The sequence below is a fragment of the Arachis duranensis genome, chromosome 4, assembly GCF_000817695.3.
Source record: "Arachis duranensis cultivar V14167 chromosome 4, aradu.V14167.gnm2.J7QH, whole genome shotgun sequence".
NCBI lineage: Eukaryota > Viridiplantae > Streptophyta > Magnoliopsida > Fabales > Fabaceae > Arachis > Arachis duranensis.
This window is the reverse complement of record NC_029775.3, coordinates 120,307,304-120,323,834: the sequence shown is the minus strand read 5'-3', so window position 1 is coordinate 120,323,834 and position 16,531 is coordinate 120,307,304. Positions and strand designations below refer to the sequence as shown.

The 16,531-nt window shown below is 36.5% G+C and overlaps 1 protein-coding gene across 4 annotated transcripts in view; it reads left to right on the top strand.

Moving 5' to 3' along the window:
• Positions 1-16,527, top strand: part of LOC107486972 (uncharacterized) — a 38,004-nt gene extending 21,477 nt beyond the window's left edge. The window contains exons 1-11 of one of the 4 annotated variants that reach the window (XM_016107558.3): positions 2,088-2,201; positions 3,197-3,236; positions 3,312-3,506; positions 3,608-3,692; positions 3,770-3,986; positions 4,067-4,235; positions 15,389-15,454; positions 15,576-15,676; positions 15,846-15,911; positions 16,159-16,256; positions 16,353-16,521. In XM_016107558.3, the coding sequence (XP_015963044.2) occupies positions 3,220-3,236; positions 3,312-3,506; positions 3,608-3,692; positions 3,770-3,986; positions 4,067-4,235; positions 15,389-15,454; positions 15,576-15,676; positions 15,846-15,911; positions 16,159-16,256; positions 16,353-16,421 (1,083 nt within the window). In that variant the 5' untranslated portion in view covers positions 2,088-2,201; positions 3,197-3,219 and the 3' untranslated portion in view covers positions 16,422-16,521. Of the gene's footprint in view, positions 1-2,087; positions 2,202-3,196; positions 3,237-3,311; positions 3,507-3,607; positions 3,693-3,769; positions 3,987-4,066; positions 4,236-10,019; positions 10,282-15,388; positions 15,455-15,575; positions 15,677-15,845; positions 15,912-16,158; positions 16,257-16,352 lie in introns of those variants that run through there. The other 3 variants (XM_052260015.1, XM_052260014.1, XM_021141322.2) reach the window with 3 other exon arrangements.
• Positions 16,528-16,531: the final 4 nt, after the last annotated feature.

Here is a 16,531-nt window from a genome sequence, read left to right as displayed (position 1 = left end):
ATCTAACTTGTCTAGATTCAGATATAGATTATTAGAAACATTTTCATATCTTGAGATGCATAACTCTAAGAAGGAAAAAATGCCATGCCATCTCAAACTCAAAGGCACATGACATGCACATGCTAATGCTACTTCAGTTTGGATGCCTATTTGAAATGACACGTGGCTTCATAGTTTGGTGGTGAAGGATTATTATTATACTTTTGCTAAGATGTTCAGATTCCCAATATAGATTGTGATTGACTCATTGGTAGTTCTTTCATAATAATCTTGGAACAATGTTCTTTTTTACATTATTTTAATTTCTGCATAAACATTTCCTACTTCTCAGATGAATCAAACATTTTCAGGATTTTTGATGTAATTAATTAGCATAATTTGTGATCAAAATGGAAAGTTAAAATAGTTTGATACTTATTATTTTCAAATGTTATACACACATTACATTAAAAAAAATTACTGGTTAAGTAGCCTGGTTTATTCAAATAGAGTCAGGCATATTCTTATGTCTAATGAGTTTTTTTTGTTTTACTATTTTTTTTTGTACTTATGATACGTGTTTTACATTATTATATTTTACAATCAAATGAAAATTTAAAATAACCAAATATTTAGCCACGTCAATTTAAAGTCACCTCATATTTAAGGATAGTTTGTGTTCATGTGGAGATTATTGGTGAGAGAGAGATGAAGTATGATTTATGAATGGCTCAACCTCAAAACCAGCATACTCCTAAAGCTAATTCACCAGTTATTATTGGGATAAGAAAATAAGGAAGGGGATGACAACAATCAAAATATATTTAGAGCAGCCAAAGATAAAAGTTCAAAATAATCTTGTTTTTGAAGGTTTTTAAAGTAATTTACAGTTAAGAATTTGTCAGATTTTGTTGAATACTATTATATTTGATATTATGTGTGTATATTTTCTTCTAATTAATTTAAGTTAAATTCTTTACGAGTCTAAAAATCTATAGAAACTATTTCGTATTATTTGTAATTATTTTTTTAAGGAAAAGTATAGGGTACCAACATATTATTTGCCAACTTCTGCCAACTCTTATTTATATTTGTGTTTTATGGAAGTGTGTTCGTAGATGTGTCTAATAAAAATGTCTTTTTTATAACTGTGTTTAATAGAAGTGTCTTTATAGATATATTTTCTGGATGTGTCTCTTTATATATGTATTTAAAATATATTAATTACTAGACACATCTACGAACACACTTCCATAAAACACAAATATAAATAAGAGTTGGTAGAAGTTGGTAGATATGTTGTTGGTAACGTAGCGGAACCGTTTTTTTAATTAGAAAAATGAAAGGAAAGTGCTAAGTAAACAATGACCATCTTAAACAACATGAATAACCACTAAATTACCAATCAAATAAAAATATAATACACCCTACTTTAATGCTACTAATTAAATTTAAGATTAATTTACTCTTTTAACTTTATTAATTCACATTATTTACACATTGTTAAAAAATGTTGTTAGTTATAGGGGTGAGCACGAGTCGGTTTGGTTCGGATTTATGGTAAAATTAGAACCGAACAGATCAAAATGTAGTTGGTTTGGTTTGGTTCGGATTTGTGTTTTTTTGTACATGTATTCGAACCAAACCAAACCGATTAAGAACGGATTGATTCGGTTCGGGTAATTGGATATTCGATGACTTTGAAATTCATAAAAAAAACTAAATTTTTATCTTAAAAATTTAACAAGTAAAATAAACATGTAACATCAGTAGAAATAATTCAAACATGTTAAATACCAAATACATTAAAAACTAAATTCATTAAAATCCAAACATATTAATAGTGATCATTTTTGTCTAATAAAAAAGTTATATATATATTTTTTATTTTTTTATTTAATTAATATATGATCGAGTTCGCGAGTTTGTTCGGATTCCGCATCTCTATAACCGATATCCGAACTAATCACTAACAAAGATCATTGATTTGGTTCGAATTGGATCCGATTACCCATTGGTTCTAAAACTAATTTAATTGATTCGGTTTGAGTTTCAACGAGTAATTAAGTACCGCTACCGTGCTCACCCTAGTTAGTTACCTATACTTTTCCAAAATGAAAATGGGAAAGAAGGGAAATTGAAGAGTATATAAGAGAGAAAGGTGGTGGCGTCTACCTCCGCCTACGGTAGAGCAACATAGAGAAGATAAAGAGAAAGAGAACGTAACATCACGACCCATTTTGATCTTCTCTTCTTTGATCTCTGAAAGACACCATTTTTGGGATATTTGAACCCATTTCTCTTCATTCACCATTTTTTATCTGTGTATTTTAATTGTTCTGTATATTTTAATATTGTTATTTGTATATTCTAGTTTTTTTCGTGTTACTTACTTCATTTCTAGGGTTTCCATTTCTAGGGTTTGATTCATGATATTTGTTGTGTGTTGCTTAGATGTGGTTGTCAAATACTCAAGTTGTGTAGTCTATTTATTGGCAAAATCTGTCCATGAATGAAACAAATATGAGAGGAAAAAGAATTTATCGATATATATCAAATGAATTGATCCATATGACTCTGAATGTTATTTTCTTGCTAAATTGATCAAGATAATGGGGAGTGGGTTTGGGGATAGTCACCTAATCCTATGGGATGGAATAAAATTTGGAAGATGGTCATAAGAAGAGTTGTGGTATTTTATCTGTAAGGGTATTTGCTACTTAGAAATTCTATGATAATTCAGTATGTAACATAGAGAAGGGGATTCTGTTGGCACTCTAGAACAGTAGAAGTATGTCTTTACACTGGAACATATGATGCACTTTTTTATGTTTATGATTTGTTCCCTTTATGTTGACCTAGACATTTTGCTTTTCAAAAACAATAATAAAATATATTGATTCTGTGCATCTGTGTTTACCATGGAATTAAAGGTTTGGTGTTAATTTTTATGAAAACATCACATTACTTATATTTTCTTACTTTCTTTTGCTCTGGTACTGGACAAAAAATCTGTGTTGTATTACAAATCTTTCGATGAATATTTACAGAAATATAGTTTTAGTTTCTTTTGACCTAATTACCATGCATTCCTGAATTATTTGTTTACATTAGATTCATTGCAATGTTTGAAACTTTTATTGATATCAGTTCTCAAGTTTTAATTTGTTAATATGAATGTATGTTTGGAGAATTCTAAAGTAGTAATTGTTTTCAGGTTTCAAGGCATAAAATTCTGACATGGATCCAAAATCCAAGTGAGCTCGTTTTCTTTTTTGGCTTTTGCTCGTATGTTTAGTTGGGACAATCTCATACTCTTTTGTTTGAAGCAGAGACCCTGATTATTATGTGCCTGGACTTATCACCAATGGACTATATGACAAAGATATCCAAATCCCTGACCCTTCTTATTATGTGCCTGAACTTATGAAGGGCGCCACCAGTGGACTATATGACAAAGATATCCAAATCCCTGATCGGTACCATTTAAAATCTCGTCCTAGTTCACATACTCGTGAGCCAACTGAGTGAGTGCATCATAAGAATCTATTTTGTTTAAATATATTAATATTAATTAATCAGTTTGTTCTTTTATACATCTTTTTTCTGTAATTGTTTTGTGCTACAGAGCCGAGAATCAATTTGAATTGAAACAGACGCATCCTTACCATGTATTGGCAATGGATCATTATAACAAAAGCATAGATAATAAGGTTTTTAATCTATTGATTTTCTCAAAGTTTATTACTTTTATTCGAAATTTTTTTGTTGTTGATATTTGCTTTTTCAGGAAGAGGAGTATAAGATTTTAAGTTTGGTCAGTATAGGCAAAACCAGGATAGTGTGCTTCGGTTACCTTGGTTTTCTTCATCACCTCTTTTGGAAGGCTGTGCCTAAAAATTCCCCTTCGACAGCCGAGCCTAGAATTTTCTATGCTCGAGTTCATGAGTTTGAGGAGATTCATATACCATTTTGTGGCTTTTATAGCGATTCTATTGATGACTCAGGTATTCTCATGTGAATGTATATATATAGAATTTTTTTTTGTTTAAATTATTTAAATAACCTTTCACTTGATGTTTGTTAGAGAGCTGTGAGATTTGCGGTCTCAAGAATTATGATGAATTCCGGAAGAAAGCAAAAGAATTGCAGGATAAAGAAGAAGAGAAAGCAATGGCAATTAATAACGGTGGATATTTGTTCTGTCCAATTAATTTTAGCGCCATGTACCAGTCTTCCCATGGAGACAAACAAATGTAAGCAACAATTACTATTTATTATTTGTCTTGTTTTTTCTGTTTTTTTGAAGTTTATATTTATTTATTTATTTTATGTTTAATTATTCCGTTGGTCTCTATAATTTGACCAAATTTTTAATTAGGTCCCTATAATTTTTTTCATTTCAATTAAGTTTCTATACCAATTTTTTTTATTTTAATTGGGTCCCTATTCGCTTTGGACGTTAAATAAAACGTTTACATGTGTTAAATTTACCAAAATACCCATATCTATAACCCTACATAATCGTTGTCCTCATCCTAAACCTCCAGAACCCTATTATGTTCATCGTTCTCATCTTCTCCTTTTCTTCTTATTTGTTGCTGAAATTTTCTCATCTTGCATGGATTCCACCCAACGTTCTTTGAGAATTTCGAGTTCAAGAAGTCTCAATAAGAGAAGACATTTGTGTTATTGTGGGGAGGCAATTGTTATTCTGTCTTCTTCTGAAGTGCCAAGCCATGGAAGGAGGTATGTAGCTTGTGGACGAGTGCCAAGGTGCGGTTTTTTTGAGTGGATTGATAATGAAGATGATATGAAAGGTGAGTGGTTGAAGCAAAAGGAGAGGAGCATTCGTTGCTTCTGTGGAGACTCTTTGATTCTGAAAAGTTCTAATACACCCAAGAATCCAAATAGAAGGTTCATGTCTTGCCCAAGTAGGAGATGCAAATTTTTTGAGTGGGTTGACGAAGAAAAGAAGGTTGGCGATGTTTGCTTGTTGGCTTCACAGTATCACTCTAGTCGGGTAGAGGATGAAATTAGGGATACTTGAAATACACGAATGGAGTGAGACAAGGATTGTGTTTTGGATGAATTCCTTGAGAGAATCATCTCTCAGCGTGAATATATATATACATAGGTACAGAAATAAAATCCCTTAATACTAGGAGATACAATTGAATCAGATATCTAAAAGCAGAAATTATATCAAAATAGAATAACTTATATAAAGCCTATATCTCTCAGAATAACTTTTATACAGTCTATATCTATAATCTGATATTCAACACTCCCCCTCAAGCTGGAGCATATAAATCATATGCACCAAGCTTGTTATATATGTATTGTATTCGAGGACCCCAGAGAGCTTTGGTGAAAATATCTGCAAGTTGATCGTTGGAGTTGACAAAGGTTATTACTATTTCCCCACTTTGCAACTTCTCCCTTATGAAATGGCAATCAATCTCTATGTGATTGGTCCATTCATGAAATACAGGGTTGGAAGCAATATGTAAGGCAGCTTGATTATCGCACACCAGTTCCATCTTACTCGACTCACAAAACTTAAGTTCCTTAACTAATTGCTTCAACCATATAAGTTCACATGTGGCAAGTGCCATAGCTCTATATTCAGCTTCCGCACTAGATCTTGCTACAACATTTTGCTTCTTACTCTTCCAAGATATCAAGTTTCTACCAATAAAAACACAATAACCAGATGTAGAACGTCTATCAGATGGAGATCCTACCCAATCTGCATCAGTATACCCAACAATTTGATTATCTCCTTTATCTTCATACAACAAACCTTTTCCTGGAGCACTTTTGATATATCTAAGGACTCTAACAGCTGCGTCCCAATGACTATCGCATGGGGAGTCAAGAAACTGACTTAGGATACTTGTGGCAAATGAAATATCTGGCCGAGTGACTGTCAAATAATTCAATCGGCCAATTATTTTGCGATATCTACCAGGATCTGCTAGAGGTTCTCCTTGATCTGGAATAAGTTTTGTGTTGGGATCCATTGGTGTATCTACAGGTCTAGAATCCAACATTCCAGTTTCTTCAAGAATATCCAGAGCATATTTTCTCTGTGAGATACAGATCCCAGCATTAGATTGTGCCACTTCAATTCCTAGGAATTATTTTAACTTCCCTATATCCTTAGTCTGAAAATGATCAAACAAGTGCTGTTTTAACTGAGTGATTCCCTCATAATCATCTCCAGTAATGACAATATCATTCACATAAACAACCAGATATATGGAGGTCATGGAGGAAGAATGACGGGAGAAAACTGAATGATCTGCTTCACTCTGAATCATGCCAAATTTAGAAATAACAGCACTAAAGCGACTAAACCAAGCTCGATGGGATTGTTTCAAGCCATATAAAGATCGGCGTAAATGACATACTAAGCCGGAAGACTCCCCCTGAGCAACAAACTCGGGAGGTTGCTCCATGTATACTTCCTCCTCGAGATCACCATGTAAGAAAGCATTTTTAATATCAAGTTGATGAAGAGGCCAATGGCGAATGGCAGCCATAGAAAGAAAAAGACGAACAGAGGCCATCTTCGCAACAGGAGAGACGGTATCACTATAGTCCAAACCAAAGATTTGAGTGTAGCCCTTAGCCACAAGGCGGGCTTTTGATCGATCAATGGTTCCGTCTGAGCTGACCTTAATAGTATAGATCCAACGACAATCCACAGTAGATTTGTCCGGTGGCAATGGAACAAGATCCCAAGTACCAGCAGAATATAAGGCAGACATCTCCTCAATCATAGCCTGGCGCCACCCTGGATGTGAAAGAGCTTCTGCTGTGGTTTTGGGTATAGAAACAGAAGACAAAGAGGAGGTAAAAGCATAGTGCGAAGATGATAAACGATGGTAACTAAGAAAATTATAAATAGGATTAGGATTACGGGTGGAACGAGTACCTTGTCTGAGAGCAATAGGAGGACTACTGCTAACTCCCGAAGAAGGATCCAAGGACGGTTCAACCACGGGTTCAGGAGATGAGTTATCTTGGACTGCAGGCCGTGGGCGGCGATGATAAACCTGGAGAGGCTTTGTGGGAATAGGAGGCCCATCTAAGTAAGGAACAGGAAGCACCTCCGTAATGGAAGGTGAAGTGATGTTGGGTGCAGAGAAAAAAGGGGTATTCTAAAAAAAAGTGACATCTGCAGACATGAAGAAACGATTAAGAGCTGGAGAGTAACAATGATAACCCTTTTGAAATCGAGTGTACCCTAAGAAAACACATTTGATAGAGCAAGCAGTTAACTTGTCTTTGCCTGGGGTAAGATCATGGATGAAACAAGTACAACCAAAGACTCGGAGTGGAAGAGAAAAAATGTGCTCATGAGGAAATAAAATGGAATGAGGAACTTGATTTTGCAAAACAGAAAAAGGCATACGATTAATTAAATAACATGCAGTCAGAACATCCTCACCCCAAAACTTAAGGGGAACATGACTATGGAGAAGAAGAGTGCGAGCAGTTTCAATCAAGTGACGATGTTTACGCTCAGCCACACCATTCTGTTGAGGGGTATGAGGACAAGACGATTGATGTAGAATGCCTTGGGAGGACAAGTAAGACGAAAAAGGGTGCTGAAAAATACTCACGAGCATGATCACTTTGTAAAATTTTAATTGAAGTTTTGAATTGGTTTTGAATTTCAGAACAGAAAGACTTGAAATGTGCAAATAATTCAGATCTGTCTTTCATTAAATATAACCAAGTGCAACGAGAAAAGTCATCAATAAAGGTGACAAAATAACGAAAACTAGAATGAGAAGTAACACGACTAGGTCCCCATACATCAGAATGAATAACAGAAAAGGGAGATGCAGCTCGTGTATTGACACAACTTGAAAAAGAACTACGAACATGTTTACCTTAATGACAAGTTTGACACTCTAAGGTAACAAGACGAGATAAACTCGGGACCATAGATTGTAACTTCAAAAGGCTGGGATGTCCTATGCGACAATGGACCACGTCCGGAGACTCAACAGCAACAACAGAAGACACAGTAGTAGTGGGTAAGGCAAGCCAATACAGTCCTTGAGACTCACATCTTGTACCAATCGTCTGTCCCGTCCCTCGATCCTGTACAATGACGGAGTCAGCAAAAAAGGTAACAGAACAATTAAGAGAACGAGTAAGTTGGCTAATAGAAATCAAATTGAAAGGACAATTGGGCATGTAAAGAACAGATTTCAAAGGTAATGTAGGAAGAGGAGTAGCTTGACCTATTCCCTTAGCACCAATTTTAGAACCATCAGCCAAAGTGATAGAAGGAAGAAATGCAGGGTGTTCAAGTTTAGAAAGGACAGAAGAAGTACCAGAAATGTGATCAGAAGCACCTGAGTCAAGGACCCATGGTCCAAGAGAAGAGGAATGAGAGATACAAGCAACAGAATTACCAGAGTGGGCCACCGAAGCAACGGGAGTAGATGCTTGCTTTGAAGCTTGGTACTTGAGAAACTCATTATAATCATTGCCAGAGACAAATATTCCTTGTGGTTGTGCGGCGGAGTGAACGTCAGATGGCTCATTAGTTTGGACAACATTAGCTACCTTGGTAGGACGACCATGGAGAGCATAACATTTATCCTGAGTATGACCAATCCTATGGCAATAGGTACAACTAAGGCGAGTACGATTACCACGGCCATTACCACGACCCCCACGGCCGCCGCGAGTGGGCACTTGAAAGGACACTTGAGAAGAAGATTGGGATGCCAATGCAGTTTGGTCGAAAGTATGGGTCGCAAGAGAGGGGCCGAATTGCAAGAGTCATGCAAATACGTCCTCAAGGGAAGGAACGGGTGAGGTGCCCAATATTTGTTGCCGAAGAGATTCAAGTTCAGCTGGCAACCCAAGTAACGTAAGTACCAAAAACAGCTTTCCCTGTTGAGCATGATGGTCATTAGCATTAGACACATAGGGAGGGAGAGTCAAAAACTCTTCCTTGACAGCTTCCACAGCCCCAACATAAGATTCTATATCAGTTCATTGAAGCTGTAAACTGCACAGCTTCTTAGCAACATGGTAAAGTCTTGCAATGTCATTAATGTATAAAGCTTTAGCACGGTCCTACACCTTTTTACAAGTTTTGTAAGCCCGAAACATAGTCAGCTTTGGTGGATCAATGGTCTGCCACATAAGGTTACATAGCTGGGCATCAATCTTCTTCCAAGTGGTTTTGTCAACGGCGCGAACATCATCAACAGATTTAGTAAGGTGGTCTTTATAGCCTTGGCCCATGAACCAAAGTTCCACAGAATCAGCCCAAGAAAGGTAATTTTTGGCACCCATCAATTTTTCAGAGGTCATTGTAGCGGATCCAGAAACAACAGATGTTAGAACAACCGGTTTGCCACCATTGGAGTTGGTGTCGGGGGTTACCTTAGAAGACATGATGGCAGACACTCAGAAACGGCCGGAAAACACCTGCAGAATGAAAACGAGGGCCGGAAAAAGCCTAGGCAGCGGAGCGTGACGTTCACGCGCGTCTGGAGCGGAGGCGCTTGAGGACCACACGCAGGAAAAGGGGCGGCGTGTGTCGGCGCGTGCGGCGGTTAACGGCGGTGAAATTTTGGGGACATGCCGAACTTGGCTTTCCGGTTTTGATTCTGGGGTTGCTTCGGAGTGGGTTTGATGTTTGACAAGGTTTTGGCCGGAAAAACAGTTTCTGAAGAAGAGACACAGCTGATAGTGTCAGCTGGTGGGAAAAGGGAACACGGCTGAGAGGTTGCAGCTGGAAAAGAAGAAAAAAATAGAAACCAGAGCCGAGTTGGAACCCGCTCTGATACCAACTTGAAATACATGAATGGAGTGAGACAATGATTGTGTTTTGGATGAATTCCTTGAGAGAATCATATATAATCCCTTAATACTAGGAGATACAATCGAATCAGATATCTAAAAACAGAAACTATATCAAAACAGAATAACTTATATAAAGCCTATATCTCTCAGAATAACTTATATACAACCTATATCTCTAATCTGATATTCAACAGGGATGAAAATGCACAAGAAAGGAGGATTGATAGACTGAGTGTTGACACGGAGAGGTTAAAGGTTGAGATTGGAGAAGTTGATGATTGTGTAGGAAGAATCTGTGTAGAGTTGAATTCGGTCCAGGAGCAACTTCAAAAATTGGAAAAAAACATGAAGAAGCAGACCAAGATGCAGATGATATTTTTTCTTTGTTGTGTAATCCTAATAGTTGCAGTGCTATGTGGTAAAGTTTATTGATGAAGTGGTCACTGTTGGCTTTAAACAGAGCAATTATAAAAAGTGTATGTTATGTTATTTAGATTTAATGGATGAAGTTTGTTTTTTGTTTTCTACTATAAATATAATGTTGTGATATTGAATGAAAATGTATACAACTAAAAACAACTACTATCATAGATTCATCATTAGAATAATATAATTCATAAAAGTGGTCTTTAACATGTTCTATACATTACATAAGTTAAGTGGATCCAACTTGCACTAGTCACAAAATAAATGCTCCACCTAAAATGTACCATCAAAAGTGGTCCACCACAAAGCAAAATAATCTAAAAAAGTGATGTTTTCAATACCAAAATACTTCCACAGTAGACTATAATACACAAAAAAATCTTACATAAATCCACAGTAGGAGGAGCTACATAACCCTAAAAGCTTCAATCATCTGTGAGGTCTATGTGTTCAGCAGATTTGGTTGCTCCCTTTCTTATCCCCATCTTCAATCTTTCACTTCTTCTCATTCCAAAAGTCTTAGCCTTAGGCAAAGGCTGTGTAACTAGTGCTATTTGTGGAGTTGGCTGACTAAGTGGTTCAATGAAGGGAATTGGTTGAGTTGCTGGTGTATGAGGAGGATTTGCAGTAGCTCCACTAGCTAATGCAATCAACAATTATGAAACAAAAAAAAAAAAAATAAGATGTACCTGAGACAATAGGATTTGGGCACTACCTCCTGTTGTGTCCATACTGGCCACAGTTGCTGCAAGTCACAGAGGTACCCGTCCTTTTGTACTTCGATTGAAATCTATTTTCATCATGTTTTCTAATCTGCACCATTCTTAGTCGACCAGGTTTAACCCTGAATACTGGGGGTATGATGGTATCACAGTTCACTTTCGGCCACATGTTCTCTCCATTAATTAGAGCAATTGATTTTCCATATGTTGCAAGGTATGCTGCTGGACTATAGTAGTTGCTGCAATACTCTTCAGGATTATCTCCCTTTTCAAATATGGCACTGCACGCATGTGGGCATGGCATACCACTCAAACCCCAAAATCGACAGCTGCAAGTACCAGCTAACAGATCTACCACAAACCTTTCCATGATCATCCTATTTTTGTGATGCACCTCAAACTTCATCTCACCTGCCCATCTAACTTGCCATTACATACTTCTTGTTGCAATAACATCCAACCTTTTCTTTGGTTTGGCCAGAATGGATCCTTCATACTTCTCATCCTTCTTCTTCTTTTCTGCAAATCTTGACATCCAGTAGCATCCGATCCACTCAAACTTCGTCAGAATGGGCTTGTCTCTTGCCTCAAGAATCATGCCATTGAAAACCTCTGATATGTCATTCATTAACATATCACTCTTTGCCATAAACGTGAAATGGCTCTTTGTTCACAACTTTGAGTCCACTCCCATCAGTTTATCATAACAGAATCTATTTTTCTCCTTGAGCAGATTCATTCTTCTTTCCCACTCTTCCACATAAGTAACTATAGCAATGGATAGGATTAGATCCCTCAAAACTGTCCCTTCATCATATGCCTTCTTATAGTTGACATACAGATGCCTTAAACATAATCTATGCTCAACAGAAGGTTCCATCTCAGCAAAATCTTGCATCAAACCCTATAACAACAAAAACAACAGTATCCAGTATCATTATTCAATCAACAAAAACAATGCAAGTAGAATGAAATAGTTAGAATTATAAGTCATATTATCCTTACTTTTTTGTTGATCTAACATGAAAACCCATCTTTTTTATTCACCGATATCATCCAGCAACAAATCAAGGAACCATCCCCAACTATCCTTTGTTTCTGCCTCCACTGCTGCAACCGTAATTGGAAAATAATTGTCATTAGGATCCCTCCCTACTGCAACTAGAAGTTGTTGACCATGGTCCCCTTTCAAATGACAATCGTCCACTCCTATAATCGGCCTACAACCAGCCAAGAAGCCGTGCTTCATCGAATTGAGGCACATGTACATTCTCATAAATCTCGGTTGGTGTGTTAAAGATGGCCTATCCACAATAATACTAAGCTTAGACCCCAGATTTGCCGTTAAAATCTCAGCACAATAATCCCTCAATTTGGCATATTATAGTATGGCCCTTCCATGCACTTTCCTTGCTTTTCTCCTTGCCTAGTAAGCCTTTCCTACACTAACATTTGCCATGTACTTATCCTGAATTGTTTGAATAACAGTGGCCAGCTGCATCTCTTCTCCACGACTAATGTTGTTGACAAACCTTTTTGATATCCACTCACTAGAAACAAGCCTACCACTATAACTCCTCCCACAGGTATGCTTGCCCTTCAAGGTTTTTATCCTAAAACAATCAGATCCTCCTACCTTACTTGCAAAGCATATCCACTTGCACTTTTCTTTTTGTCCCTTACACACTACTATGCACCTCAACTTGTCGTTCTTCTTGTGCCTAATGTCTCTCCCATTCAATAAGGCATGCTCCTTAATTGCATCTTTAAACTGGGACAGTGTTTGAACTCCAAACCCACCTTAAACTCATACTCTCTACACATTTCTGTCTCATCATACTTAGGAAATCTTTTTTTCTTAATTATGTCATCAGAATCTCCCTCATAACTATCTATGTCTTTAGTTTCATAACCATCCAAAATGTCTCCAACTTGTTCATCCATCTCTCCAGCAGCTTGATTATCCTCAGCACCCTTATCTGTTGTCCCTTCTTGCTTAAGCGGGCCATTGAACCCACCAAACACATTTGATTGTCCACCATCAACACCATCCTCTACATCAAACCCAAAGTAATCCTCATGTTCACCATCATCAGCACTGTCATCAAACCTATCCACCTCAGTAGAGGGTTCTGACTCAGCATCGACTTCTACTTCTATCAGTCCACTATCTTCGCCTTCATCTGGGACATAATCTGGATCCATTGATGTGATTTCAACCCCATTACCTTCTCTATAACCATCTATACCATGCTTAACAGAATCAGTAACTAAAGCTATAGCCATTCTAACGACATCCCCATCTGACTTCAACTTTTTGAGACCTAACTTCAAGTCCACTCTACGTTCGTTCCACCATAGCTTCGCATAACCCTTGAAGCCTAGATCCTTCAGCAAACTCACTATCTCTTGCAGAGACCATTCATCTAGTTCATAATGCAAGTCTTCCACAACAAACTCACTTAAATATTTTAGTCCATGTCCAGTGTCAATAAATTTTCCTCCGTGATGGAGCTCTATTGTGAACTCTGATTCTCCCATTGCTACACAACAAAAAATGAAAAATGCAAATTAGTCATCCCCTAATCAAACATCACCAACAACGCCAATCACTTTAACGCCATAACGTTTGTCAACTTTTGAAAGAATGAAGAGTGGAAAAAAGTGTAACTCATATCTTGCAACGACAACGACAGTAGCTCTTTTGATAAAGGAGGTCACGATAGACAATAACAACTCTCGATCACACAATGTCCGATGTAAAGGCGTCATCGAACAATCGAAAACGGAGATGGGGTGAACAAAATATACTTGAGTTGTCAAAGATAAAAGTTTAAAATAATCTTGTCTTTGAAGGTTTTTAAAGTAATTGACAATTAACCATTTATCATAGATTTTGTTGAATACTATTATATTTGACGTTATAATGTGTATATGTTTTCATCTAATTAATTAAGTTAAATTCATTACAACTCTAAAAATGTATAGAAATTATTTTGCATTATTTGCAATTATTTTTTTAATTAGAAAAATAAAAGTGGGAAAGATGGGAAATAGAACGAGAAGTATAAAGAGAAGGGAATGGCGTCCAGCTCCCCCTACGCTAGAGCAACATAGAGAAGACAAAGAGAAAGAGAACGTAACATAACGACCCATCTGGATCTTCTCTTCTTTGATCTCTGAAAGACACCATTTTTGGGATTTTTTTAACCCATTGGCAGCTCCACCTGCTAGGGCACGTGCCGATTACGATTACCTCATCAAGCTCCTTCTTATTGGCGATGGCGGTTTGTTCCTTCTTTCCCTTTTCCCTAATTATTCTTGTTATAATTATAGTTAGCAACAATGCTAGGAAGTAAGAGGGTACCAGCCAAAAATCAGCTAAATGTCTCTGGATGAATCCAAAATCTTTATTAAGTATCAGAATGTTTCTTTTCATACTAAATGGATGTTCTTTTATATATTTTATAAATTTTTTTATATACTAAGAATCGAGATTGTTGGAAGCAGAGTTCTGTGATACTCGTCCCTAATTCTCCACGTATCATTCAAAATTTTAATTTGGGGTGAAAAGCAATTAATATCAAATATTATAAATTAAGAACAAATAAAATTAATTAAATATAATTATAAATTAATTAAGTTGCTTACTTTTTGGCTGATCACCTCTTGGTTCCATATACTTTTCCTATAGCTAATTATTATTATCTCAACATGTTGTGTTTACATAACTTGATTTTTGTTTAGGTGGATTATTTCGTTTTATTTGGTCTTGAATCATGGGATCTCTGAAGTTATGCTTTTTACTTAGCTTACATTCCATTGCCATTACCGGAAGGGATTTTTTTTTGGTAGATTAATTGTTAATGGTGGTGTGGTATTGAGCTGAAACATCAAACATTATGTAGAGGAAAGTTATAATTTTTGGATTTTAGGACAGTTGATGAGGCATTGAGGCTGAAGAAGATGTTGGAGGAGTACTTCGATTCTCTACTTAGCTAGGTCTAGAAGTAAAGTATATAGCTGAGTAGCAGGCATTTGAAGTTGTGCAAGTTTCATGAAGCTTGCGAGGCACACTGTGGAATGGTGATAAAGAGTGTTTAAGACAAGATTAAGAAGAGAAACTCGCATAGGGACATTTTGATTTATGCCGTTAGGATTATACGGGTAGATGGCAGGGTTTTTGTTGGAGAGCAGTTTATTAGTGTTCTTCGGCTCATCTAAAATTACCAGTATCATGGTGTTTCCAAATGTAAAAAATATATATATCAACTTGCTTGTCCAAATATACAAGTTCATATATCTGTTTCAAGTAGTACAATTTCGCCATTTAATATGGTTCCTTCACCACCAGTTTCATCACCACTATTGGGTTCGTATCTATTGATTCTTCATTCGTTGTGAAAATGCTACAGGAGTTACAACAACATGTTGATGTGGCATATTGTACTTTCAAAATACATCAATTTAATACAGCCATTGTAAGTTGTCACCAACATCTAAACATATATCTCTGTCTATGCCTTGATAATACAAGTAAAAAAATGATAATTTTGTTATGGAAAATCTTTTTATCTTACAACTTACTACTCAATTTGGCAGCATTGATTTTAAGATAAGAACCATTGAACTTGACAGTAAACGCATTAAGTTACAAATCTGGGACACAGCCGGTCAGGAGCGATTTCGAACTATTACCACAGGTATGGGCATTTGTTTTCTGCAACCTGGCTAATCTAACATGTTGTGCTTGTTTTAGTTTCACTGTTATTTGATGTTTATATGCGGATAAATGTCTCAAACTTTGATTCTATCTCCCCCATTAATTGGATAGAGGGAAAATGTTTCTTACAATCTGACATGCTTTTGCAGCTTATTACCGTGGAGCCATGGGCATTTTGCTTGTTTACGATGTTACTGATGAAGCATCTTTCAACAGTACTACTCTCCTTACCCTGATTGCATTAGCGTTTAAAAATGTTTTCGGTTTCAGTCTTCTGGTGTTTAATTTACCTATGCAAAAGCTTTTGCAAGTATTTCTTATATATTTCATTTCAGTTGTATCTCTTTCTCTGATTTCGATTAAATTATGTCAACAAAGAGGGTTATGTGCTTTGTGGTTAAGCCTCTTTTATCCATGTTGACCAGCTTTCAATTTTTAATGTACCTGCTTCTTTCTATGAAGATATTAGGAATTGGATTCGCAACATTGAACAACATGCTTCTGACAATGTAAACAAGATCCTTGTTGGTAACAAGGCTGATATGGATGAAGGTAAAAGGGTATGTACCTAAGAAGGTTCTCTTTTATGTTCATATCCATCTTTATCTTACTGTTATCGCTCGATACCAACGCAAGGTCCCTTTTCTCCACTATAGGCTCCTACTGCCAAAGGTCAAGCTCTCGCCGATGAGTATGGTATCAAGTTTTTTTTTTCGAAACTGTGAGTAGAACATGGTTGACAACCACATTTTCATTGAGTTTCATGTGACTTCATTATGTTTTATATTGGAAGAACATTTGCAGAGTGCAAAGACAAACATGAATGTAGAGGATG